Genomic DNA, 27,301 nt, shown 5'->3' on the forward strand with positions numbered 1-27,301 from the left:
CGAGCTTGCTGCCAGGAGGTACGAGCTGCGTCCCTGTCCTAGAGCCAGGTCCAGTGAGGGACCTCCGTGTGCCACCCATATGTGGCACTTGTGCATGGGGGTCAGGACACTTCTCTTACTCCAGGGGAGAGGGGGCACGGGTGGTGCAGAAACTCTGAGGTGCTACTGGCAGGGGACTGCTTTCAGGAGAGGAACGTGCAACCTGCCCTCGCCAGCTGTGTGCAGCCCTCAGCCCCGTGTGCTTGCGGTCTGGCAGAGCCCGGGGCTGCCTGTGCCTCCCTGCGCTGCTGGGCCAGGATCTGTAGGGTTTGCACTTTAGTCTCGTCTTCAAGCTCCTCTTTCCAACCTGGGCTTGGCAGGATGCAAAGCCCGAAGAGGAACGGGGAAGCAGAGAATGAATGGCTGGTGCTGCCCTTGCAACACTAACAAGATATTTCATCCTTGTGAGCTTAGTGGTGTGCTGGGGCAAGTTGAGGAGTGGGTGCAGTTGTGTGCCTGGGGCCAGCAGTTTGGGCACAGGCTGGGAGTGTGATCTCTGGAGCTGTGGGGGTGTTACACCGCTCTCTTCCATTGCAGAGTCCTCTGCAAATTTGCCTTCAGCCTCTCTCAGGACTGGGAGCTGCCAATAAAGAGGGAGGTGAGTAGGTGGCATCTCTCATTCTCTTCCTCTGCCTCCTGAGAGGCTGTGGACGGGGCAGCTCTCCCTGCCAGGGCAGGCTGTGTGCAGGAGCTGTGTGGCAGCTCGGGCAGAGGGTGTTGCCCGCTCCTGCCCAGCTGGGGCAGGGGGAAAGGGCGCGCCCCTCCTTTCCCGGTGCTCTCCAAACCGCAGGGCCTATCCCTCTCAGCTGCGTGCCGGTGGGAAGTGCAGGAGGCTGCTCTGTCTGGCTGCCGTTGACCTCGGCATGCTCGGGCTGTGCCCGCAGATGCAACCTCCCCTTCTCTGGGTGCAGGGCACTGACCCAGGTCTCTGTGTCATCCTGCAGGAGAAGGAGAAGCAGCCGCTGAAGGAAGGGGTGCAGGACATGCTCGTGAAGCACCATCTCTTCAGCTGGGACATAGATGGGTGACCTCCACCCCACCCCATCCTGGGGAACCTTCTCAATGGCGCACATTTCTTTCCCCCACCCCCACCATGTCACACCCCCTGCCCTCCCCCCACCCCACCCACTTGTACCTGTGACAAAATCCCCGTCGGGGGGGGGCTGCCAGACCACCTGGGACAGATGGCAGCAGTGCCAAGAGGCTGAGCTGCAGACCCACGGGAGGTGGTGGTCAAGGGTGATGCTGCAAAGGGACAAATGTGCTCTGGCCACAAAAACAAATGTCCCTTCCCAGCCTTCCCCATGTCTGCCCCCCCCATCTTCCGCTTGCCCCAGCCCTGCCTCCCCGCGGTGCCAGGGGGAGCGGCCTGGCCTGCAGCCCCTCGCAGGCTGCTCCACAGGCCAGCAGCTGTGTGGGTGTGTGAGCGTGTCTGCTGCTGTTGCGCTGGGGACAAGGCAGCCCTCGCGGGGTGGCTTTGATCCATGAGATCTGGTGCCGTTGGTAGACAGCACCGCGGGTGCAAGTGGAATCGGGCTGGTGAGAGACTCATTGCTGCAGGGGAGCAGGGACAGCACAGCGGGCCCCGTGCCAGCCAAGGGCTCGCCCCTGCTGGGGACGGGGATGGCAAAACCTGAAGCACTTGGACAAGTTCCTCTGACCTAGAGCCAGGGCTGAGAAGGGGGAACCAGCATCAGCCTCATCCTGCCTCCCTGGCATGGGGCATGGACAAGAGGTGCCTGACTGCACTAGCCTGTTACTGCTGTAACAGCTTTAGGGGATGGGCCTGTCTCCTCTGGGAGCAGACAAAAATCGCCTCTCCCCTAAACGAGTGTTTCATGTTGTCATTTTAGTCTGTAGATTATTTTTACTATTAACCAAAAAACTGTAAATTAACTCCAGGAACGTGTATATCTTGGCACGGTTGTAGCTCAGGATGGGGTTCGGGTTGGAGCTGGCTCAGGGAGACTGACTCATCCTCCTTGCTCTGCGGCGGCAGCGGGGACACAGGTCAGGAGTGGAGAATTGCTGCTTTGTGGTGGTGGCTCTGGGTATGGAGTCTGTGACTTTCTACTGAAAGCGCTTGTCTGTGAGCACAAACTACTCGTGAAATGACACTAGATTCTTACTTTATTCGGTGGGTTTGTAAATAAACTGCATCTTGGGAGAGTGCTGGGCTTTGGATCTCTTTTTTGACAGGGCCTGGACTAGATTTAATCCTTCATTTCTGCCATTTGATAATTATGACCCCATTTCTGCGTTGGCACCACAGGGCCTCGGCGCTGGCCTTGCATCAGCTCTGGTCCCAAGGCTGGGCAGCGGCTGGGGCAGGAGCAGTTGTGCTGCCAGCGGTGGCACTTGCCCCCCTGCTGCCAGCCTCCCCAACATTCAGCGTGCAGCAGAGCCCCAGAAAAGCAAGAGATACTCAAAACTAGGGGGTGAGGGGACACCTGCAGGAGGAGGGCCCTTAGCGAAGGGTAAGGGGCCGACAGAAAGCAGGGCTGGGCAGGTGGGGAGTGGCTGTGGTGTTTTTGTACAGCAAAAAGCTTCTCCAGAAAAAGCAGGTGGAGTCTCATCTGCAGAGTGGGACAGGAATAGGGCCCAGGCCGAGGGAGGCCTGCGGTCTGAAGCCCAAGCCCACAGGAGGGTGGAAGTTGCAGTGTATTTACTGAGGTGAAAATGAGTGTTTTCAGTCAAAGTAATGCCAGTAACCCCTGTGACAGCTGGGGACCAGGCTCGGCTGGGCTGGAGGAGGCTGTAAAAGCTGCCTGTGCTTCTCCCACCATAAGACCTACTTCTAGTTGCAGCATAGGTGATTTCCATACACAGAGGGCCTCTCCCTGTGGCCGGGAAGGGATGAGGCGTCACTGTTCAAGCTGCTTTTTTTCAGGCTTGAGGAAGACCCAGAGGGTTCACCCACCCTTAGCTGGAAGAGGCAGAGTGGCCCCAAGCCCTGCCATCAGCATAGCAGAGAAGGTTCTAAGCACGTGGCTGTTTGGAATTTTTTTAATAAAATGGATTTTTTTCAAATATTTGTAACTGAAAAAATAATTCAATTTAAAGATCCATTCTCTCCCCCATTAACTTGTCACTTGTATCCTTTTCCAGTTGAATACTCGCTCTGGATCCGATGCCCCAACACCATCCGGCTCTGATGGTGCTGATCGCCCCTCACCATTTGCTGCATAGCGGGAGGGAGAGTGCGTGCTAGTCAAATACACATTACAAACAAGTAGTGGTTACAGCAGAAAGATTCAGGATTACATTCAAGGTAGAGGCAGAACATCAGACTTTGTTTTTCCCAATGGGTGCAAAAATGTATGTCCAGGGGAATACCTCTTCCAACAAAGAACTATTGAACTATTATTCAAACAAATAATAGTAAGAAAGCAGAGAACCGGGCTAGCCTCCTCTGGGCACTGCTTGGAGAAAAGACTTTATAGTATTTCCTGGGATGAGGCACCGTCTTCCCTCTGCCCCTGGGCACAGGGTTATCGCTGGCTCTCCTGGCAGAAGCCCCTTATGCCGAGGGGCTCAGGCAGGTTCGCTGGGTTCCTCAGGAGGTGAAGCTCAAGATTCTGTCTTGAATCTGATGGCCAAGCCCATCAGCCAATTTCAAGTATGTTGGGCAAATTTAATGTAATTAAATTCCTGCAAAGTTTTACAAATGAGGGTGGGTGGGTAAAGGTGAAAGGGAGCAGCTGTGAGCTCAGCCTTTCACCAGCAACCCCTGGGAAGGGGGAGATCAGTAACAGGCATTGGCCTCTCTCTGCCAGTGATGACTTGGGGGGCCTGGCCCAGTGTGAGGAACCAGGGCTGGGTTCAGGCCAGGACTGCAGGGAGGGTGCTTCCACCTTCTCCTCAGAGCTCATTGCACTTAGATATTTTCATTCCTTATTTACTGGTTGCAGCTCTGTAATTATTGGTACAAAAGAAATCACACAGCTGTTTTTTTGTGGGGGCTACCGCTCACAGTGGGCTAGAAGAAGCTGATTTTTGCCTGAGTTTGACAAATAGGTGGCCTTGCTTTTTTCCCTTAGCTTTTGAAAGATCATCCCCCACCCATACTTTGCCCCTAAGAAGCCCCCTGCTTCCTGTGCCCACCAGGCCTGAGGGCTGGGCAGCTGCCCTGGGGAAGCTCTGTAAGGCAACTGCTCCCAGTGAGCATCAGGGCTTCACTGGGAGAGAAGTGGGGGGTGAAGGGGGTGTCCACCAGTCCCAGTTATTCTCATTTTCAGGACACAACACTGTAGCTTGGGCAACAGAAAGCAGGTGGGGTGAAGGAAGGGCATATCCTCACCAGTGGGGACACTGAGGGACACAGATAAGAGGCTCTGACTTGAGTACAACCTGGGGGAGGAGAAGGGGGCAGAAAGGAAGGAAGCTGCCAGCAGGCTCCCCCTTCAAATGATTAAGTGGCTCCCCATGCAGTTAAGAATCAAATAGTGCTCAGGAAAGTAGGAATTTCAGCTGCAAAACAGGCGTGGCCCCACTTGGCTGCCAGTTCAGTGGTTGGCAGACCACCTGCTGTGCAGGGCTGGCACCCCCAGCCCGGCTGTGGAGCACCCATGTGGCAAGGCTGCCTCTGAGAAGAGCAGCAGGTACCAAAGGGGCAGGGGAGCAGCCTGTGCCCACCCACACCCACCCCTTCCCAGCAGGCAGCACTGCAGCCCAGTGCAGGGAAAGGTGGGCACAGCATCCTGGAGGAGACACTAAAAAAGGATGGCAATTTGCCCTTCTGCTGCCTGGGCAGGGTCAGCACCTTTGATTTCTAGAGCCGCTGCCTCCAGCCCTGCCCCACCTCCCTCAGCCTGAGCGGGCAGGACCAGCTCGGGGCTGGAGGGAGAGCTGTGAGGTGAGGTGGCCACTGGGTGAATATGGCTGTGAGCTACGACTAAGAGATGCAGGGATTTAAAGGGGACAGGAGTAACGGCAGGAGAGCGAGCCCCAGGCCTGCGTTTCCAACACAAAACCCTGCCCAAGGAACAACAGCACCCTGATGCTGAGGGTTTGGGGTACTCATTGCCCACAGGGCCACAGCTCCCAGGAAGCAGCCCTTTGCTTTTGCCTGGTACCCCGTGGGCCTGGAGGGAAGAAAGAGCAGAGGTCAGCTGCCCCTTAATTGCTTTTGGGGTCCCACTTGTCCCCAGAAAGGTGCCCTCGCAGTCACACTACCAAGCTAGAAGCTGTGTTGTGCACACGATACCCCTTTTGCCAATGTGGCTTCACCCCCCTTGCCTGTTGGGGCTGATGTTCTTTCCCCTGGGGCAACCACTCCAGGGAGGCAACAGCACAGCTGGGGACAGATTGCACATGGCCCCTAATGATACTGGCTGGCTGTGCCCCTCACACGCTCCCCAGGACACATGGACGCTTTCTTGTCCCTGACCCCCACCCGGCTGCCTGCCCTGCTCACCCGGGGGTGCCTGTGGAAGCTGGGGGGGAGGGGGTGTGCCTGAAGGCTCGCTGCCAGGCACAGCCAGGGCTCTGGGGCAGTGAAGGACAGGTTTAACATCTAAGGCCCCGGATTTTAGCACCTTAAGAATCAGTTTTGCAGCCCAAAGCAAGTGAAAGCAAGCAGGCAGGCCTCTGCCAAGCTCAGCAATATTTGGGAAACCAGCTTAGACATTACCAGGTTGGTGGGGAACCCTGGTTCCCTTTGGCGACATTTGGTAAAGGTGCCTGTTCTGCCCAGCTCCTCGCAACCTGGACACAGATCAGGCCCTCCCCTGACAGAGGGCAAGTGGTGCAGAGGGCTGGGGCCCCCAGCCAGTGCTCCCGCCTCAGGGTCCTGCTACGGAGGTAGAATCTCCTTCTGCAACCCTTGAACCGACACAACCCCCCTTACTCGCCAATCCCACAAGGCGGGGGGTGCCGCTTTGGAGAAGGGCTCAGGGCCAGTCCCGCTCTGAGGCACGAGGGAACGCCTGCCTGGTGGCACCACGTCCACCGCTGCCGTCGCAGCTCCTGCCTGGAGGAAGAGGGGCTGCTGCCTCCGTCCTCCCGTGGGCTGGGGCAGGCTGCACAGAGCGGGCAGGAGGCCACCAGCCTCAGAGCTCCTGCAGCCTTCCTCCCACCCAGCAGCCGTTCTCCCTGCCCTGGCCTGGCCCGCTGCCCAGGCAGCAGTGACTCGGGCAATGGGTCGGCCTCTGCCACCACTGTGGCTTCATGCAGGAAGGACACTGTTGGGGGATGAGCACAAATACTAGGGAGCTCATTTCTTTCTTTTTTTGTTTTGTTTGTTGGGTTTTTTTTTTTGGTTGACTGGCCTCTTCCCCTTGCATGCCCGTCCCGTCCCACTCCCATTCCCTTCGGTCTCTGCTCACAGAGTTACAAGCAAGAATCCCAGTGCAGCTGCAGATCGTGTCCATCAAGGAAGTCTGTGGAAAAGAGGCTGGGAGCCGCAGTGCTGAGGGGAGCCAGGCTCATGACAGGCCCCCCTGGCAGCTCCAGCCAGTCCATGCTGTCCAAGTTAGCCTCTGCCAGATCCAGGGCTATGCCCCCAGACGGCTCGTGAGCAAAGTGCAATTCTGAGGTGTCCATAGGTGAAGGCGGGTGGTCCAGGATGGCCGAGCTGCTCAGCATCTCACTGTGGAGGTCATCAATCAGGGACAGGGGCTCTGGCCCATCGTGGCCTGCCGTCAGCAGCGGGAGGCCAGTGCTGCTCTCCAGGAAGTCCTCCAGCCGGCCCACGGGCACTGGCTGCCCCAGGGACACAGGCACCGCCAGCTCTGAGGAATGGTGGCTGCTGGGCGGGGGGGAACAGGCTGGGGCCACGGGTGGCTCCTTCCCAGCTGGGGACGACTGATCCTTGAAGTCAGCAGAAATCTCTGTACAGGGAACGAAGAGGCAGGCCAGGGTGAGGAAAAGCCTGGCCAAACACCAGAAGGATCCCTCCCACCCACCAGGGCAGCAGGGACACCCCAGACAGCCATCACTGATCACCTGCTGGGATAAGGAAACTCATCCTGTGCCCACGCTTGGCTTGCTGTGGAGTTTCAGCCCTCTTCCAGGGAATTCAGGCCCTGTCCAGTACCACAGAAGTGATGTGCCCAGATATGACGCAGCAGAGCCACCGAGAAGCTTCATATCGTTCTGTAATGCCTGACTGACATCTCTCTCAGTGCCTTAATGACTACTGCCAAAGTCCCTGCTAAAGGCACTGGCAGGGACACAGAAGCAGAGAGCTGGGTCATGTCAGCCTCTCCCCTTGGTGCTTTACAATCCCCAGGCTCAAACCCAAAGACTGGGAACTGCTGGCTCTGTCTCCTTACCTCCACTTTCGATGAGAATGTCAAACAGGTCATCCATCTGCTGGCTGGAACAGCCGTTCTCCTGGGGATAAGCAGCACAGGATTAGCTTCCTATTTCCCAAGGGTGCTTCCACCTCCAGCAACACCCTCGGCTGCTGGCTCTCCTCCCTCAACCCCGGGATGGGGCTCTTATCTAGCAAGAATAAGCATGTGGAGGCACAGCACCAGAATCCCCTGTAACCCCAGGCTGTTACTGGATGGGAAGGTAGTCACCAACTGCTGTACTAACACTGCGCAACGAGTGGCCTGGGATCTCTATCTGTGGTTTAGGGTCTGCCCCAAACCCTCCAGAAGGAATTCAGCTAGGAAGGAGCAGTTGTGTCTCCATTCTCTGTTACTTGCCCAGACCAGGGACCTAAGCAGATTGACAGTGGCACCTTTTCACCTGCTCTCCAAGGAAACCGGGGAGAACTGCTCTCACCTGGGCCTTTGGCTGTTGCTTCATGGCCTCTTCGTAGCCTGGTGGCTCTTTCATTGGGACCGAGGGAACAGGGAGACGAGGTGGAGGCGTTCCAAAAAGCGACGCCTGCTGTTGCTGCTCCAGGTCCATCTGGGATGGGGAAGGGGCAGCAGGAGAGCCAGGCTGTGATGAGGGCTGTTGAGAATGAAGGCAGAAGGGCTGATCAGGGGAAAACCCACATCAACTCCTGTCTCTCAGCTGCTTGAGACACCATCACCCCCTCTCTTGGCAAGCGCTGCACAGAGGTCTGCACTGCTCTGCTCCCAGCTGCCTGGCTTCTTTCACATGCTCTGTGCACTATGCCCTGGCTGCAGGGGAGGAAGATAAGATTTCCCCTCCAACTCACAGCTGGAAATCTTTTGCTGATTTTTCTAATGCTAAAGCAACCAGACCACAAACCACCACCAGGCCACTCCTGGGTGGGGAGAGCCTCATCTGCCCAAGTGGGGGATTCCTCTAGCACTGTGGAGAGAGAGGCCACTTCCCTTGTTGTGTTCAGCCTACTCTGCTCCATATATTCAGAATCTATCTTTCACCCACCTCCCTCTGCAGTGCCTGTTTTGAGGACACAATCAAGCTTCACTAGCAGCAAGTTTCACAGCCTGATGGTGGATGGAGAACACGAGAACACTCAGCAGCACCAGAGGCCTCCAAAGGAAACCCCAGGCGCTGCAGGAAGTGGTGCTCATGACTCAGCTTTACCAGATGAATCAGCACACAACTGCCCAGAAGAGAAGTTAAAATGTGGATCAAGTCTTTGCCTCTACAGCTATTAGGTGTGATCCACACTGAAGCTTGCTCCCCTGGAGCAGTGATCCCCGGGCAGTAGCTGAATGCCCGTTCCAACACTTGTACGTGTAGATGCTCTTCCCCATCCTGTTTTCCCCGGAAAGTTGTTCATCTGTTCTGTGACCTGCATGTATAGGAGCAACCCCCGGCCCCAGCCAGCTGCTCTGGGGTCTGCTCTCTTCCTGAGAGGGGCTGGAAATCGGTGCTGTGGCACAGGCCACTGGGATGTGCTGCGAGGGTGCCTTTTTGACACACTGGGTGGGGTGGCTTTGCCAGGAGCAGCAATTTTCAGGGACTGTTTGTGGAAATCATCGGGGAAGAAGGACTGCAGGTTTGGAGGTGCTGAGAAAGACAATACGGTGTGGGGCAGCTGCCCTGTGACCACCTGCAACCTGGTTTCTGACCCTACAGGGAGGCAAAGGGATTAGGAGAATCCCTACAAATGCCTCCACAGCACACAAGCCAAGGGAGTCTGAGGGAAAAGGTGCCTTTGTTTACTTCTGCATTTCCTCAAAAGTTCTCAAAGCAAACCAAAGCCCTGACCCTTTGCAAAGTGGGTATCCCACTCTGACTAAGCTAGAAATCTCTCCTGTCCATATCCTTTCCAGGATATGACTCAGAAGTGATCCTCCAAGCTCTAAAAACTCTTCATAATCTTTCTGTATCTTAATTACATATTAGAGAGAGCACTACATAGGCTAGAAAGGGATGATATGGGCAGCAGAGGAGCCTCTTTAGAGCCATCACCCAGAGAAGGGGTAAAGCCAGAGGTGCTCTTTCCTGAACCAGCACTGCGCTTCAGAAAAAGAGGTGATTAACAGGCATGCCCAAGGCACAGGAATGGAAATCACAGCAAGTTCATCAGTACCAGAGTACTCATCCTTTTGCCCCTCTCAGGGCTCATACACCACCTTCAGTAGCAGACATACCACTCACTTCCATGCAGGAGTCACCTTTTCAGTTTAGTAGCACTCCTTCAAGAGTTAGGGACACCACTGTGCACCAAGGCTGCCCACTCTGGCTTCTCATCGCTTTGTTTAAAACACCAGCTGGTATTCTACCCAGATATGGGACCAAAGGGCAGAAGCCAGTAAATTGCCAGGGTTTAGCCCGGAGCTCTTTGCTGTAAAGCCTCCCCATCACTTCCAAGCATGCCCATAGGGAAGGAAACCTCCTGCCTGACAGGCTCTCCATTGCAGCTAGTGCAGCAGGAGGCTGGGGAATGGAGAGGCCATGCCAGGCACCCCTGCTGCTGCCACATTCAAGCTGAAAACCAAACACTCTGTGCAGCTGTGAGCTGTGGCAGAAGCTGCTGTGAGATCTCACTTTTCCTGCGATGATGGTCTCTGACCAGGATTGCGTGTGTGTGTCCCCTTTCCACCTCTGCAACCGGCAGCAGGCAAAGAAAAACAAGGAAGAAAAGTGTGCAGGCAGTGAGCTACCTTTCTGACAGATTGGTTTCGTCCTCTGGGTGGCTGCTGCTGCTTCTGCACAGGCTGCTGCTTCTGCTGCTGCGTGGGCTGCTGAGGGGTGCTTGCAGGTAGCTGACACGGCGGTTGGCTGGAAGTTTTAGCGGGCGATGATTGTACTCTCTGGAAAGAAAAGGGTATCCGTGAGAAGTTACTCCCCAGACACAAACAATATGGAGCAAGGCCTGTCTGTCTTAAAGGATTTCTGCAGGATTTTCTTCCCCACTCTTTAGGAAATTTAGTCAATCATTCTGTTTCATCAAGCACAGAAATCAGATTGGGATGGGAATCAGAGTCCTAAAAGAGGAGGTAGTCCCAGTCGAAATCCTGGGCTATCCATGACATCCTTCTAGGGCTGGCAGACCTGATACAGGACCTGTGCCTGCCTGGACCAGCATCTGGAGTTCAGGTGAGATACCCTGGGGTATCAATAGTGACACTGGATGCTGGTATTTAGACATCTCATCTGCTACACAGCAAATGCAGCCTGCACAGTGCCTGTCCCTGAGGGTAGATGCTGCCACTTGTTCTGCAGAAGGTGCAGGAAATATAGCAGCAGAGAATGAAAATCTTCTCTTATGCCATGGAAGATGTTGGGGTTTGACTTATGCCATAAAACCTGGGCATATTTATCCTTTCCTGGAAGAAACACTCTGAACACTTCTGTTAAGTGCTGAGCTCATGCCAACAGGGCAACAGTAGATCATCTCTGATGAAATACTGTTAACACTGGAATACTGACACACATTAAAATAAAGAGCAGTCAAAAAGCAAAAAGTCTGCTCCCAGGGTCTGATTACAGCTCTCAGTAGATAAGGTGACATATCTATCACTCGGTCTATGATCTCTCCAGTAAAGGGCAAGAGGTGAAATACACTCCACTGGTTTTTTACTACCATAGACATAGTCGTTCCTTCAAAAACTAGTGAAACATCGCAGCAAACCCTTGTCCTCCAACCCTGAGAACCTGCCTGACAAAAGGCAGAACCATGTGTTTGGAAGAATGCTGAACAGCCCGTGATGCACACAGTCAATTGTGCATTGCTGTACACAGTTCATCACTGTCAAATTCCAGTCTTTTTGCTGAAGATCTGCTTACACTGCTCTGTTTTACAAAGCCATGATCTACCAGCCATCGTAGCAAGCAACTCAGCCATTTTAGTATTTACTGCATTGAATTTCCACCGTGTTAAGTCATCCTATGGTAACCTGAACAGCAGGAAGAGGAACCCAACTGCGTGGAGCAGGGCTGTGATCTAACCCTTGCCTACCTGCAAGGCTGGGCAGCTACTCCCTGCCTTCCCATGGGGCGAGAGGCCCTGCCTCTCAGCACTCTGCTTGGTCACGGTGAGGACGATGTGGGTCCCTGTGGAGTCGGTGATGAGGGTGGGGGGAGGGGTGCCCTTGATGAGGTCACTCAGGGCACTGCCTTTCTGGCCAAGGAAAAGCTGCGGGCTGTGGGCCTGGCACGGTGGCTCTGCTTCCGCAGCTGGCACCTCCTGCTTCACCATCACAGCTTTCTTTGGCACTGGGCTTGGATTTGAAGTGTCCATTTGGCTAGCGGTTGGTGCAGGGCTGAACTGGTCTGTTTGGCCACTGGATTGCTTTGCAGACTGGCAACTCAGGAAACCGTTTTCACTCTTGACCTGGGTGCCAAATGCTACTGGGTTGGAGGCAAGGGCTGTTCCTTCTCCTGCAGCTGCTGGGGCTGGTAGTGACTGCTGAGAGCGCTTCTCCTGCTCTAGCTGTAGTCTAAGCATCTCAACCAGCTGCTGCTTCTGCTTTAGCATACGGGTGAGTTCCTCAATCTGCTTGTCCTTCTCCTGCAGCATCTGGTCTTTGTCCCTAACTTCTGCATCTCTGCTGTTACCAGTGCTACACCGCTCCGACCTGGGTATGGCATTTATGCTGCAGGAGGCAGACTTGGAGCTTTCTTCCTTCACCAGGAATTGCACAGGAGACGCCTGCAAGGTGAGCTGGGTCAGGGGTGAAGTCACCATCTCTCCAAAGGTGTCTCCAGTGGCTGAGTTCTCATCCCCTGTGCTCATCTGTGAGCGCTCAGAAGGAGTTGGAGAAACAGGAGGAGTCGAACCTGTGCTGCCGAACTTCATCACACCGCCACCAGTGACTGTGGCCACAACTACTTCTGCTGGTGCAATGCCAGTGGTGACCAGGGCTGGCCCCGTGCTCAGCCTGGCAGCTGGGAAGGCTACCACCACTTCAGCAGCTTTTGGGAGGACGGCTGCTGTGTTGGGCTTGGGAGTGGAGGTTGTTTGGCCAGCTGCACCGTTCTGGTCTTGGTAAGCTCTGAGACGCTCAATCAGGTCTGTCTTTGTGCCCGAGACAGGCAAGGCCCTCAATTTCAACTCTTGCTTCAGCTCTGCTACCTGATATGTGGAAAAAACCAAAAGAGGGCAACATTGAGAGAACATACACTCCAACCAGAACAACTATTAGCCGCTACCAGAGCCACAGGGCAAAGGACTAAACTGACCTTCCTGCAGGCCAGTAAACCTGCTCTGCAGGTACAGACTGCAGGTCAGCAATACCAGCTGCTATCACTAACTCCTGTCAGTCCATCTCAGCCCTGCTCTGGGGCAGCAACATGATTCAGTACTGCCCTCGGACAATAGCAAAAAAGGGGCTGTGCAGCTTCACAGACATTTACCTTCATCTCATCTAGGTTGGCAGGGAGAGGTCCGGGCTTGCCCACTGCAGCATTACTGTTCTGTCGCATCAGGCCACTGGAACCAGAGGATACTGAAGATGCACTGCTGACTGTGGCAGAGAGATTGCGTACAGCAGGGGCACTGGCACCACTCTGCTGCTCTCCTGGCGGCCTACAGGGAAAAAAAAAAGCACAGGCATTGAAACAAAAGTGGAAAGGCACCGGAGGCCCTCAGTGTCAACATATACATTCAGAAACATCTGGGTCACTAATTCCACCCTAGACACTAAAGTGCACCACTGCCTTTGACTATATCCATGCCCCTTACTCTGCCAACCAACTCACTTCAGCTGCTTTTGTCTGATTCATCTGACACCCACCCTTTTTGAGGCCTGCTATAACCTAACAAGATTGAGTGCTTACACCCCACTGCCACACCTCACACCTGGAGCACATCGTCTCCGATAACAGTACTGGGGAAGCAAGTGCTTCCAAAGAGAGAGCTGCCATCTAGGACCCATACTTTGGTGGGGCTGGCAGGATGGTCTGATAGTTGTAGTGCTGCTGCTGCTGGTTGAGGATCTGAAGCTGAAGAAAGAGCTGCTGCTGCTGCAGTATTTTGGCATAGGATGAATCCATGGGAGGAGCTCCCTTGTCCTGCTTTTGGTCCGGGGGAATATACTGATGATATTTAAGCTTCTTGACTTTCGGCTTCAACTCCTTGGCTTTTTTACTGCGCTGAGACTTCTCACTAGCAGACTTGGGCTGGCTTTGCTATTTGGAAGAAAAGGAAGCAAGTAAGAATTGAAACACTGAAATAGCATAACACCCCATGTAAACCAAAACACACACTGGGATTTTCATTTCAAAATTCTCCAGATTTGACCTCAGGGCCTATCCATGCTTCTCCACAGGCAACAATATAGTCACAGCACCCACACTGGCTTACACTGCACCATAATGCAGGTCACCTTTCCCAGCACACCAGATCACTTGCTCATCCAGTGACTATGGATAACGTTGATTGTTTCAAAACATTTTGCATTCAGGACCCATTTTACAGAAGATTAATACATTGTGGAACAGAAAAACCTATTAAATATGTTACAACTAGTGTCAGAGGAAGACACTAGTGAGAAATAAGCTTCCCTTCCTTTGCACCTGTCAACACAGTACTTCCAACTCCAAACCTTCTTCAGAGTAACCATCTTCCTTCAGACTACAACAATGGAGAAATCAGGCAAAAAAGTACCTTAATGAGTGTTGGTGGAGGCTTGGCAGCAGTAAGAGCCGCTCCGTTGGTAAGACTAGGGGGCAGAAGGGGTGGTGGTGGCAGAGGCGGGGGTGGCTGTTCAGGTAGGAAAAGTGTTTCACTGGAGTCTGCACTAATCTGCAATTGGGATGTACCCTGAAGGGACAGAAAAAGAGATATTGAATACATGTATGAGGAGGGAAACAGTTTAAGAGAGTGCAGGAAATGTCCACTTAGAGGGAAGCAGCACAGGCTTCAAGTCATTAATTAGACTTTTTTAACCCACTGCTTCAGCTGTCCCTGAGAAGCAGCACAACTTCTCAGAGCAGAAAAGGAAACAAAATCCCACACCTGTATCTCCCAGCTTTGCCTGAGAGAATCAGTCGCACACAGGCTGTATTGCCAAATAATGACTGCCCCCCCTTGCCCACGTGGCACCACTATGGGGGCTTCTGAATAACCACAGGACTTCACCAACACCACACAGAGCTAAGACCCCTTGTGAAATCTCACAGAATATACCTTTCAAGGATCCCTTGGTCTCAATTTTTAGGACCCTCTGCCACTAATCAGCAGTAGCTTGAAGCTCCAGGGCACTGCAGGAGGCCACCGCATTCTCACCTGAGCTAGTGATGTGCCAGTGGTGCTAGGAAGAGGCTCACAAATCCGGGAGTCCATTGGTGATGGGACAGACCCCTGGGACTCATGGCTGGCTGGCTGTTCTGGGGAGAGGGCATCACTGCTGTCCTCATCAAAGGAGGAATTGTCTGCAACCTTTGGGTAGTTCACCTGTCCAACTGAAAACACAAACATCAACTGTGGCCTTTAAAGTGGAGTAGGAGATTATTTCCGTTGACACTAGATGTTTCCCAAAGATAATGAAGGCATGGAGAGAGTTGTGTTTGAGTTGTGCCTAAAGCACCAGCTAAAAATGAGAGAACAGAGCACATACCAGATCAATTTTAGGTAGAATAAAATAATACAGACTGGGGTGAACCATTTCTCTTGCTTCTTAGCTAGACAAGATCAGAAAGTGTAACAAGAGCTACTTAACTCTGCCCAAACCCAGACCTGTGGCATGGCTTATTTGATTATCATCTGGCACCAAAGAAGAAGGTTAGACAGGGTAAGGTTGAGTCATAGTTTCTTTGATGTTCATCCTGTGTGGTGGAAGGAAGAATCCCTCTTCAAGACAGCATCCCAAACTGTCCTCTGGTCTTACAAGCAACAAGAGCTATGGATTAAGCGGTGGCCCTGACTGCTATTAGCATTTCTGTCTATCTACATATTCATGACATAAATTCACGTGAGTGTACATCTGTATAATGTACTAATGTTTTTTAGATTACATTATCTCGAATTTATCCTGGCATGCAGGAAAATACTATCATTTGCACCTAACGTAAAAGCAACAGAAATCCAGAGAGATGTACTTCACTCAGTCAGAAGCAAGCCACATCTCTAATGCTCCAGTTCACAAGTTCACTCTTCCTCTTCTTCAGTCACATCTTGTGCAATAGTGAAGCCAGGCTCTCCCACAACACTGTCCTTTTCTTTTTTCATGAGAAGTATTCCACCTTGCTCACAGTTGTGTCCCATTTGTCTTTAAAGTAGCTGTGTGTGTTTGAGGGGATGAATAAACCACAGACACACAGAGACTACTCAGTCTGGGAAGACAGGAAAGAGCACTGCTGAGGCAGTGGGAAGGCTATTCCTCAACATTCCTTTCAGCCCTTGGAATGACACTGGCATGATTTACATCTGTTCTGGTTTATTTTTAAAGGGGTTGAATCCTATGAAGTTTTGAAGTTCACAGACAGCTTTTGTTTCATTACACCTGTTTATATTCTGTCTCCTCTCCCTGATCTAAGTCAGTGGGTTCTCCCTGACCAAGGTTGCAGACACATTATACCGAGAGAGGGATTTTTTAAGAAGAGAATCTACAGAATTCAATCTTCAACAGCCTTTCAAAGTCTTTAGGGTATGCAATTGCTTTCACGTTATTCTGGGATGTCCGTACTTCCTATAAGCTAATGCCTCCGTAGCACTATCTGGGCCAGAGGGAGTTCTGCTTTTCAGAATGCTTGGGGCTGAAAGCCTGGGATTCTGAAACAGGAAAACAAGACCAACCATGGAATTGCAGTCTCTTAGACAGGCAGGTGAATTGATAGGAAATCACAGCCACCTGTGGAAAATGCCCTCAACACAGATCCTCCTCCCACTTTACCAATAATGGCTTCCTTCAGGCTCGATTCTACGGGCAAGATGTTCTTCTCCACCAGCTCCATGGGACCTGGCCTCTGCGCTATCTTCTCATTGAGGTCATCTGCCAGTCTGGCTCTCTTTAGCTTCAGCTGCTTAGCCTGCAAGGAGGGTTCAGCTGAGGTCTCTGTTTGGAGGAAAGTAAATAAAATGGCATCAATCCAGCAATGGTCAACCTATGCACTTCAGCAGTATTTTACTTCTGTCCAGAAAGGCAATTCTAGATAACGGTAGATAACTGTACAGAAAAATAGTTGCAGAGAACAACAGATAACTACGCACTATAAAGATTATATATTTAAGTTATAAAGATAACTACAGTACTCCTGTGACTCTAGAATAGGACAAATTCACTGTTTTCAAACTGACTCAACCAATTCTTATTCATCTTTTCCCTTTCAGTTGTGTCCAAAGATGTAGTGCTCAGCAGCAGCCATAGTACTCTCTCTCTGAAACTGAGGTGCTCACTAATTAGATCAAACCTGCCTCACTCCCTCTTGGATATTTTACAGTGTGTTCCCGTAGTAGAAGAGCAATCCATGGTCATTCTATTTCACTGTTACTCAGCTACATAAAATTACACAATTTGAGTTCATATAAAGAGATTCTTCTGAGGATCTTCATGTAAGCAGAACTGAATAACTCCCAAGAAATCATGCAACAGGCATGACGTTCTGCCTGCTCCCAAGTGAAAGAAAGACTTGGGGACCAGAGGCAAAATAGGAAGCTCTTAAATGAGTAATGACGATAAAGTTTATTGTTGATGTTTTTCTGTGTAGTAAGTGCCATACCTTCCAGAATGTGCATCCTAACCAGCTCTGATCTCTCTGGCCGGGACCGGATTTTCCGTTTCAGATAGTCCTCTGTCTACAGCAAAAATAGACAAGCAAGAACCAATTTCAGTTGATCGGACACAGGATTGAGGTAATCTTGGACAGCACAAACAAGAGAAAGAACCATCTTTAGTTGTTACTGAGATCTAAATAAACACAGAAGGGGCACATCTTCTGTCCCAGAGCACCCAGAGAATAGGCTTATTCTAAAGATGACCTTTTACTGTAATTGCCTCAGCCTAGCCGTGCACTGCTGCACAGAACACAAACTGGAAGGGACTTCCTCAAGAGCTAAAGCCCTCTTTTCCCCTTTTAGGCAACACCACTAACTTGTGTCAGGGTTAAATTCAAGACATTTATTTTTGCATGAAAGATAAATGCACTGGTTCCATTGTTCACAGCAAATACTTTCATATACTGCTGGCATTCAGGGCTGACTTGTGGTTTGGGCATATCTTTAAACAAATAAAAGAGTATGTTATTTGTTAAGCTAAAGACCCTATGCAGTCCCTTGGCAGGCACAATCTTAATGCTATAACAAGACTCATTTCATTTCTAGAGCTGCTTTAAGTTCTGTCTTTGGAGAATGCACTACAGAGCAATATACAGAGATGACCCTGTCTGGGCTGAGCACGTTACCCTCTACACAGCCCAGGAACAGGAATCTGGGAGCAGTGGGTAATGGACTGGTAAGTACTGGCCATCAGGATGGGCCTTCAGTGTAAATAAATATTAAAGTCACTCAGAAAACTGCACCATACTTGCTCAATTACCCACACCAAAATATTACCTTATTAAGAAGGTTTTAGGAAAAGGGAGGAGGAAGAAGCAAAAGATTTTGGGACACTGGTCTTAATGCAAAGTCCACTGTTCCAATCATTCCACATGTTAAAGTGCTAAGACTCCCTTACAGGTTTTAATCACACCTGTTATTTTTTTTACTTATTTGCTTTCACTTTTAAAACAAAACTTAGCCCAACAGGTTTTCTTGCGCCCATCAGCTAACCAGACAAAAAACTATCCCCACAGGCCTTTTGAAGAACAGAAATTATCAAGAAACCCCCCAGTTAGCAAAGGTGCTCTGTGACGCCTGACTTCCTCTTTCTATAGAGCCATTAGTCTGAGTGATTTCAGTGTTACAAGATTTTGAGGGGGATCTTCTCTATTAAATTTTCAGTTTCTAATGTCCTAGATAAGTGCACATGCAGGTAACTGAAAAACCATACACTTTCTTCAAAGGTGGAACTGAGTTCCACATGATAGGTGCATTTTAGGGCAAAACAGACACCATAAAAATAAAAATGTAAAGTATATGGATAGGGAGGAAGCGTAATACCAGTGACTTCCAGAAAGACGACTCCAGGGGAAATCCAGGCACCATATTCAATGGTTTTTAGGCACTACTAATTCACTGAGGGTTAACCACCACCACATACAAGCTAAAGAACACCCCATCCAATACATCTCTGACTACACAGCACAGTATTACATCCAGAATATGAACAATTCCCTTCTGCATCTCATTAACAAATACAGGATGACCAAAACATACTACTCCTGACTTCCCCAAAACATTAAAGACAATATTGCATCTTACCCTGGCCCGCTCCAAACTCCTTCTTTGTTCATGAAATGCAGCTGGACTTTTCAGAGCTGTTGGGAGGAAAACATTTAGAGAATGAATTAGAATGATGGAAGTTCTTTCACTGCACATCCCTTCAGGCCAACTAAGTTAGCAAATATACTGCCGCAACTGCCTCCTGCATCTTTCAACACACTGGACCAGATCTCCAGCTGGTATAAAGCAATGTGAATTGACATACTCCATTTGACAGCCCAGGAGCTACAGGAACTGACCTCAACTCTTTGTGGGCTGCTGTAGAGACTAATACTGGTACACTTCTAGCCAAACTAACCACCACTCGCAAAGTTGGATCCAACAACATGAGTCAAAACCAGACCCCCAACAAATGCCTGTTACAAGCTTCAACATAGTGTAAGATATCCAAGACCCTTAAGTAAGGGAATGGCACTGAAACACTGAAGAGATACATGAAATGGTTGGAAGGATGGGGGAGGATCCTAATGAACTGTAAATCCTCTTTACTACCTTTTAATGTCAAAGGAAGCTGCAAGTCTTTCCTTAATCTGCACCTGTGTTTTGTGTACATGCAAGGGCTGGTTGCAAATTCTGCAGGTCCACAAGACATATATTGTTCCATGTAAGAGAAACTATCGTGAGAACAGGAACACTTGGACAGGAAAGTACATCTGTCTGTTGACAGAAAACCAAGACTTAAGGAATTAACAGCAGCTCTCCATATAACAGACCTCCTCGCCCCCTCAGGCCCAGTATACATCCAGAGCCAAAATGGATCATGTTTTAAGAAACTGATCCTCTGCTGTCCAGGACCATACTAACCCTGGAGGAATCTCTCACTCTGCCTGGCTCCTCTGGAGCACACAAAGCTCACGTCCCACAGTAAAACCAGAGAAAGAGGGTGACAACGGTGTCACTAGCTCCTCACAGTTTTCCCAAATCCACAAGTAACTTGATTTTTAAAACAATTGCATTGTGGCTTGTATTCAGAACTCGCTGAAGGGATCATATTTCTGAAATACTCGTATTAAAACTGCCTGGTGAAGTTTCTAAATTACCATCAAGCTAAACAGCAAAGGTAAAAAACTTCAGCTTTAAAGGTAAGATGTAAGTCTTCTGAAGACAGAAATCTAAACTTGTACAGTTAGTACAAGTACTAGATCCAGAGTACTGCATCTAAGTCCTATGAAATACAGGCTACTCATATTATTTTTCACTTAAGACCAATGATTAAATATTTCTCAAATGTAACTTCATAATGAAATTTCCGAAGACTATTAAAAAAATAAAAGCCTTTGAGTAAATGCAATGTAAGAAACTACTTTTAATGCATGTGTAGACTTCTAAACTCTTTCCTACAGAATAAAATGGAGCAGCCAAACACAAAGTGTTAAGACAGACACACATTCCATGAAATATAGACAGACTCACTCTAGGCTCACATCAATGGGGTAAAAAGTAGAATTTATTCCATATGCCAGGAACTCTGAACACACCAAGGCATCACAGGTGGGATTCAGACTACAGAAGTGAATGAAGAATAATTTGTAGAATAAATTAACAGTGATTGAAAACTTACCATAGTGAATGAGTGTACAGACCCCTACAATGATGGGGCAAACAGTTCATGTTCAGATTAAAGATAGTTTCATACAATCTGGTTATAGAGAGAGATCACCAGAGAAAGTTATGCAAGCTGTAAAATGGGAGTGCACCAATTGCACTTTGGGATAAACCAAAGCAAGGGTAGAGATATGGTTTTGCAATAACTGCAAAAATAATATAAAAAGCTTCACTGGCTAGCTGAGACATCAACTCCTGAGCAGTCTGACTTCACTTTGGTGAAGAGCAAGCAACAAATGTTATTGGGAAATACCCTTTTCAAGCCACATGAACTGCTTGTGAATATGTACACACTTGAACTTAAACACCCATTTCTGTCATTGTATGCATATCACAGAAAAGTGAAATAAAAGTTCAGGTACACTTGGGCAAAGATACCATGCAATATATAAATTGATACAAAAATCTACCCTGGAGACAAGTGAAGCAGGATTTCTTCTCTTGAGTCTTCAAAAGCTCTCTACCACCAGAAAATGCAGGCATGGCAGTAATTCTTTCCTCTCCCCTTCCTGCCTACCTCTGCCATCAGTAAGAGGCAGCACATGAACTTTTAAGTGACATTTCCCTGACCATAGCAAATGGTCAAGAAAGTCAACTGCAGGAGTTCAGCTGATGTCACAGGTAGTCCAGGAAAATTCTTGCATACAGAAGAACAAAGCAAGAAGAAAAGAATCCCTGAGAAAAATAAAAGCCCTCACCCAAAACACATACATATTAAATAGTAAGTAATGCAAAACTGCTACAGGAAGAATCTTGAGAAGAACAATTTCAGTCTCTCATGACTAGTCCTCTGGAAACAAGCACTGGGTTGTAGCTCTCTGGGCTGGCAACATGACAGAGGACTTCATATTCGACCTCTGAAAATGTCAAGAGGGCACAAATCCTTCACTGCTTCCCTCAGCATTCTAGGATGAGGCTGACATGCCAGAAGGGGGTGTCTATTGTAAAATCATACTCCATTCGAACTTAACTAAGTCTTGCACATTTTTCTGGCTTTGAAATGACTACATAGCCCAGAGTTGTGGAGCAACTCTATTAACTTTACTATAGCAAACAAACAAAAAAAAATCCAATGAAGAACTCTGAAGCAGTAAAGCTCTGGATAAGCTCTACAGGACACCCACAATGCAGACATGCCCCTTTTCCAGTTCCTACCACTGCCCTTCCCAGTCGCTTGGCACTGATCCCTGCAAAACTATTGCTGCCCCCCATATCCCCTCCTGGCTTGCTCACCCAAGTGCTGCTTTATCCATTGCACTCAAAATTACCCATACTGACAAAGCTCTACTGTTCTCAGCCATATCAGCTATTCTGGCTCATTCAGAAGGGGTATGCAAATGAGGGGCTGAGCTGGTGGAGCAGGAGCAGTGGTAACCAGGTATGTATGGGGCAGCACTTCTACCACTGATGCAGGATCCATGTCCACAGCCCTGAAGCAGCAGATATAACCACAGAAAACAGGGATGAAGAAACTCCAATCCCCTAATGATTTCTGACTGCACAGGCTGGATAAGATATAATAAACTAGTCCTTACAGTAGTTTGTCTATCCTGTTCTTAGAGACCTCTTACGAAAAAATGCAATATCATTGCAGAGAAATTATCCCAGTACATAGATGTCCTTGCTATTTAAAAACCTTTCTGAATGTCTAATTTACATTTCCCTTCATACAATTTATACTCTTTATTCCCTGCCTTACCTGCAATGATTACACTGAACAATTTATTCTCTTCCTCTTTGCATCTATTCCTATATATTTGAAAACTTTGGTTTTCCTACAGTCTCGTTACATAAAATGACCAAAGCCAGTTGTTTCAACCTTCCCTTATAGGTAACATTTTCCAGACTCTTCCTTGTTTACTCTCTTTTTGTCTCCTTCCATTTGATCTGCATTTTTATTGAAGTATAGTGTACAAAATTTGGTACATATTCCATATTAAAATTTATCAGCTTTTATAGAGCTAAATGATAGTTAAATAACACTTCTCAGTTATATGTCCCAGCCAGTTTTCCTCTGTGTACATAAAACACATAACATATTCACTTGTGCTTGGCTCACAAGCCACGAAAGGTCTCCAATCCTCTTCTAGAAGATAGCTAGATAGGTAGAGTTGCTATCTAGCCATACATAACAAAATGTAGAAGCTCTGCATTTTTCTTTGTTCTGTATTTCTCTGCTTATCCAAATATTGAGAGTCCTAGTCCTGTCCTCCCAGCCCACTAACCTGCAAGTTTAATAAATATGCACAGTTCCCTTGTTTACATCAAATTACTGAAAATACGGAATAGTATCACACTGACCTTCTCCCTCCCCACCCAAAAGGTCCTGCTCAACACATCCTACCAGTCTGACACCAAGTCTTTATTTCCAATACTGTTCTCTCACCACTTGCATACGCAGCCCCGAGTTGTCACAACTTGCTTACAACAACGCCGGGCAAGCCTGTGACAAGCACCCTACTAAATCCAAGAAGTATAAAAAGACATTTAACACCCTGACTTCTTGGAGAGACAGTTCAACAAATATTTAGTCTGGTGGTAGGTCCATCTTAAGCAATGACCTCTTTTTCCCTTCCCTCATGTCCCACACATTTCTGCCTTGCAGCTGATTCTCCAATTGTACTCATACCACACAGGGAGCTGTACTAGGGAACTGTCAACATAAAGTAATTCCAGCACCTCCTCATGGCATTTGCCCCTCCCCAAAAAGAGGTACTAGTTAACTCAGCTCAAATCTTTGACCTAGCTAACTGTGTGGCCAGCTTTGCCAGCAAAACTTTTAGGGAGCCCCGACAAGAATAGAGGTGATGCCAAAGAAAAAAAAAAAAGCAAACTGGCCAAACTACAATGGTATTATTAGGTATTGAGAACTTCTGTTTTCCACTGTATGCAGAAAACAATTCCTCTATATTTCTCTTCTAGTACTACTGCTGAGATATTTGAGAATGCAAAAGTAACTTCTGCAATGCCCAATTTCAGTTAGGTATACCTTTTGACTGCCTTTCTGATTTTGTTTCTACAAGATATGTGTATGGTATTTCATCATGAATATACTGCAGTGACACTTTCTGCCCTCATTCCTGTAGCTAGGCCTGGGACAAACCATGTTAGCACTCAGTTATGCTGACAAAACTCTTTGTAGACTCAGATCACAGCTGTTTTGAGAGCGCTATTTTAACCTGGATTGGTATGCTGGTTTACAGCATGGCTTCACAAAGAATAGTGTCAGAAAAACTGAGCAAAAACTGCCCTGCCAGACAAAGTCAGAAATGAGAGGCTGGGTTTAAGGCCAGTGCTGCAGCAGGAGCCCCCACGCTGCTGAACCACAGCCACCATGTCTTCAGATTGTCCCACCCACCTTAGGAAAACAGCCTGATGTTACAAATAGCTGAACAAGCACTTTAAATGCCTAGTGATAGAAGGGGCATCACTGACAGGGTTTGCGACAGCACAGTCCAGCAGATGCCCTTCACTGAGTTGTACATACTTTTGTCCCACTTGGACAACCATCTGGCAATTTGCAACATCTACTGTTAGGAGAATGAGCTTTATCCCTCACCTTTAGATGACTGACAGGAGGATGTGATTTTCCTACCACAGATGGGCTGGCTAGCAAAGATCTAATGAAATTCCTACCACATACATCCTAGCTACCACATACATCCATCTCTGCTACTTGTTGTAGAGCATTTTGATGCTTCATCACTAGAATTCCTGAAGCGTTAATATCTGTGGTCACTCCCTTAGCTACCATAAGAAATTTCTCTGGAGATCAATGATGCAACTGCTTTGTGTCTCCACCCTGCTTCAGAAATATTTGCAGCTATACATTGCAACTACTGTCCTTCCATCCGACCCCACAAAGCACACAGTACCACACAGGACCATCTACAACGATGCACACCTTACCATACAAAGCACAGAGATGGAAATTGCAAATATTCACTTCAAAGCAATGTATTAATTGCTATGAAATAGGGACCAAAACTGCAATGCATCAGTTCAGTGTACCCTCAGCCCAAGGTGCATTATGAAGATGGCAATGAGTGAATGAAGGGAGATGCTGCTGCAAAGCATCAAACTGGTGCTGCTATAAACAGACTGAACCAAGGCCCAGGAATCAACCCCAAATCTCCAGTATAACAGCAAAGACAAAAAGCTGAGTAAAATAGTTCAAACATTTCTGTTCAGGGTTTACCCTGCAGTGTACAAAAGCAGATTTTAGCCTTGCAAAGCTTTCAAAGATAATAATAAGCAGATCTTCAAGTTCCTGTTATCTAGTGTGAGAAATCAGTAGAATCAGAACCAAATTCAGTCACTCTAAGAATGAAACACAGCAGGGGAAGGGGACTGACCCAGCTGCTGAGAAAGAGAAGTCAAAATATCTGTACGCCCTGCATTCGCTTACACAGCCGACAGAAGACACCAAGGTTTGCAAGGAACTAAAAGAGAAGAAAGAAAGGCAAAAAGGTTTTCACAGGTCCTCATAGCTCAAGTTTCTAGGAGGAGAGGCAGCTAAACGTTCTGCAATCAGTAAGATCACCATTGGAGGCTATCAGACATGTAGGCTGACAGAGGAGAGACGGCACATGAGCTTTCTTTGGCCATAGTATTTATCTAGCTCATCATAGACAACAAGGTGATATTTGAACTGCAAATCACTTGGTCAGACAACGTGCAATGCTTGTAGAAAGGCTACAGCTAAATTCAAAACACTGAGTTAAGAATTCTGCTCTTCAGTTAGTTCAGTTCCTGAGGGAAAAGTAAAATCTTCCTTTGCTATGACAAAGAGAAGCTCGGGTCATATCCAAACCCAACCTCAAACATGCTGACTTAATTCAAAACAGCAGAAGGCTTTCTGCTGCAGCTATTCACCCCTGCTCTCAGCCAAATTCTAGTTTCTCTCTCTTGTTTACTATGCTTTCGTAAAAGATGAGATAACGTGCTGCAAATAGGCTCCATGACTTCCTCTGTCGGTTCAGGGTGGGGCTCCCACCCCATAGCATTTGGTGTGTAGCATTTAGTTTGAGACACAAAACTTGAACCACAGAGCAAGGCAGTTGGCACTTTCTTCCTCCCTTCATCTTCACCCCACTTCCAAAAAACATTTTTCATTGCATGGAAGAAAAAAGTATCCATAAACCGGGTCACGTGCACAAAAGGAGCTGTCATCTTGACAGTGGGACAGTATCAAAGAGAAGTATGCTGTAGAAATATGAAAAGGAGGTGGGGAATACACAGGTGAGAGAAGGGAGGTCTCCGTTAACACCCTTTTCTCCTTACACAGCCCCAAGGAGTTTCACATCCAGTACACAGACCTGATCATACTTGAGAATTCTTGCTGATTTCATACCCCTGCCATTGTTAAGAGCCCTTGGATTGAGGCTAAAATATGAGTATCAAGTTAAGGGTAAGAAAAGAAGCCACAGCTGGTAAACTGTGATTATTCAAACCCCAAAATATATAGACTCAGAAAATGGAAAATTAAGATTGACCTAAAAAAAACAACCCAAATATTTTTATAAGGGTGACAAACACATCTCTGGCACCCAAACACAGCTTTACCCCTCAGTGACACAGTTCAATAACAATGTCATTGTGATTAAAGAATTTTAAGTGTTTCTAGTCTCAAACAGAAAAAAGGCCGGAGAAATGTTCTTTGCCATGTTGTTACTGTTGCTAGCACTGCCAAAGCATGGAATTACAGTTACAGTGCTACAGCTTTAAGGCATCTTCCCTATTACCGAACTATTCCAATCCATAAAGGTGGTACGGAAGATGGCAGCCACATTAACTAGATTGTTTAGTGAGGCTCAGGCTGTTGTGAAAGCCAGAGCTAAGTCCTGCCTCTCTGACATCCTACCTTATAGAGACACCCCTCCTCCTGCATCAATGCTCATGAACCTGCACAGTGTACTGGCTCACGGAGCTGTTGTTCCCCAAAAAAGCCACTTTCCAGCTTCCTGAACTGGGCTTGCCCTGGTTGCACAAGCATCTGCACAGGTAGGACTGCAGAACCCTGCCTCAGATCAGATCAGCTGGCCACAGAGCCATGTACCAGCTGAGCTGCTTCCAAGGTCTGAGCCAAGCACCTCTCCAGAGCCCATGTCCACAACTCCACAAAACTGTCAGTAACTTTATTACAGCAGTATCTCCCTTACAATGCAGCTGAAATTTTTCATTAGTTTTAACTGTGTACAAGGCCTGAAGCGTAGGTTTGTCACAACAAACATGCAAAATTATTGACAGAAAGGGCTAAGATTTTTCAACCCAAAACTGAGTTAATTTAAACAGAAAGTTCATCCTCTCTAGAAGCAAAATGAAAATTGTCACCCATAGTAACAGTTAACAGATCTACGGGTGACTACGGCTACAGTTTTGTGTCACAGCACATTTACAGCAAATACAGATAATTTATAACCGACTTTGTCCATCACCATTAAGTACTGGCATTCTAAAGACTTGAATTGTCAAAAGACAATTCAAAAGATTCATTACCTAAATCCTGAAATGAAAAATAAAAAAGATAAAGCTTCATTACAGTTAGGATCATGCCACCTCCAAACTGAAGAGGAAAGTCAGACAACAAACTTCTACTTGGAACCCTTTGATCCATGCATTCCTAGACCTGACTTCAAGCCTGCTTCTTGGATGGATAATCACCCTTTGCAAACTCTTCTGACAACTTCACAGAGTGCCCAGGCTCGAGGAGGTGTGGGGGCCATGAGAAGAAAAAGGAGAGACCATTCCCAGCCAACAAGTAAGAATGATCCCAAGATGGCTGTGGGAATATGAAGAAAAAAAGCTGTATTACATACCAGATTTTACTCTCCTGAATTATTATATTTCACTTGAAACTGGCAGAGTTAAATCTTTTATCACTGCAGGGTTCAAGGACTATTTGCAATCTATAAAACCCCTGAGCATGGCCTCTTCTTTCTACAGCTTCCGAAAGGGCAAACAGCACATTTCCATTACTAACACAAGGAACTC

General features: G+C 48.3%; 2 protein-coding genes across 3 annotated transcripts in view; one reads left to right on the top strand and one right to left on the bottom strand.

Moving 5' to 3' along the window:
• SGSM3 (small G protein signaling modulator 3) overlaps positions 1–2,231 on the top strand; it is a 34,227-nt gene extending 31,996 nt beyond the window's left edge. Inside the window, exons 22-23 of one of the 2 annotated variants that reach the window (XM_074902536.1) lie at positions 577–637; positions 987–2,231. In XM_074902536.1, the coding sequence (XP_074758637.1) occupies positions 577–637; positions 987–1,067 (142 nt within the window). In that variant the 3' untranslated portion in view covers positions 1,068–2,231. Of the gene's footprint in view, positions 1–576; positions 638–983 lie in introns of both variants that reach the window. The other variant, XM_074902535.1, reaches the window with a different exon arrangement.
• Positions 2,232–3,038: 807 nt separating this feature from the next.
• MRTFA (myocardin related transcription factor A) overlaps positions 3,039–27,301 on the bottom strand; it is an 80,943-nt gene continuing 56,680 nt past the window's right edge. Inside the window, exons 3-14 of the mRNA XM_074902534.1 lie at positions 18,683–18,738; positions 17,044–17,119; positions 16,218–16,379; positions 14,612–14,787; positions 13,991–14,146; positions 13,262–13,512; positions 12,739–12,910; positions 11,342–12,457; positions 10,044–10,193; positions 7,774–7,947; positions 7,314–7,374; positions 3,039–6,869 (exon numbers count right to left, since the gene is read on the bottom strand). Of these exons, the coding sequence (XP_074758635.1) occupies positions 6,370–6,869; positions 7,314–7,374; positions 7,774–7,947; positions 10,044–10,193; positions 11,342–12,457; positions 12,739–12,910; positions 13,262–13,512; positions 13,991–14,146; positions 14,612–14,787; positions 16,218–16,379; positions 17,044–17,119; positions 18,683–18,738 (3,050 nt within the window). The 3' untranslated portion in view covers positions 3,039–6,369. The remainder of the gene's footprint in view (positions 6,870–7,313; positions 7,375–7,773; positions 7,948–10,043; positions 10,194–11,341; positions 12,458–12,738; positions 12,911–13,261; positions 13,513–13,990; positions 14,147–14,611; positions 14,788–16,217; positions 16,380–17,043; positions 17,120–18,682; positions 18,739–27,301) is intronic.

Source organism: Athene noctua, chromosome 3 (genome assembly GCF_965140245.1).
Source record: "Athene noctua chromosome 3, bAthNoc1.hap1.1, whole genome shotgun sequence".
Taxonomy (NCBI): domain Eukaryota; kingdom Metazoa; phylum Chordata; class Aves; order Strigiformes; family Strigidae; genus Athene; species Athene noctua.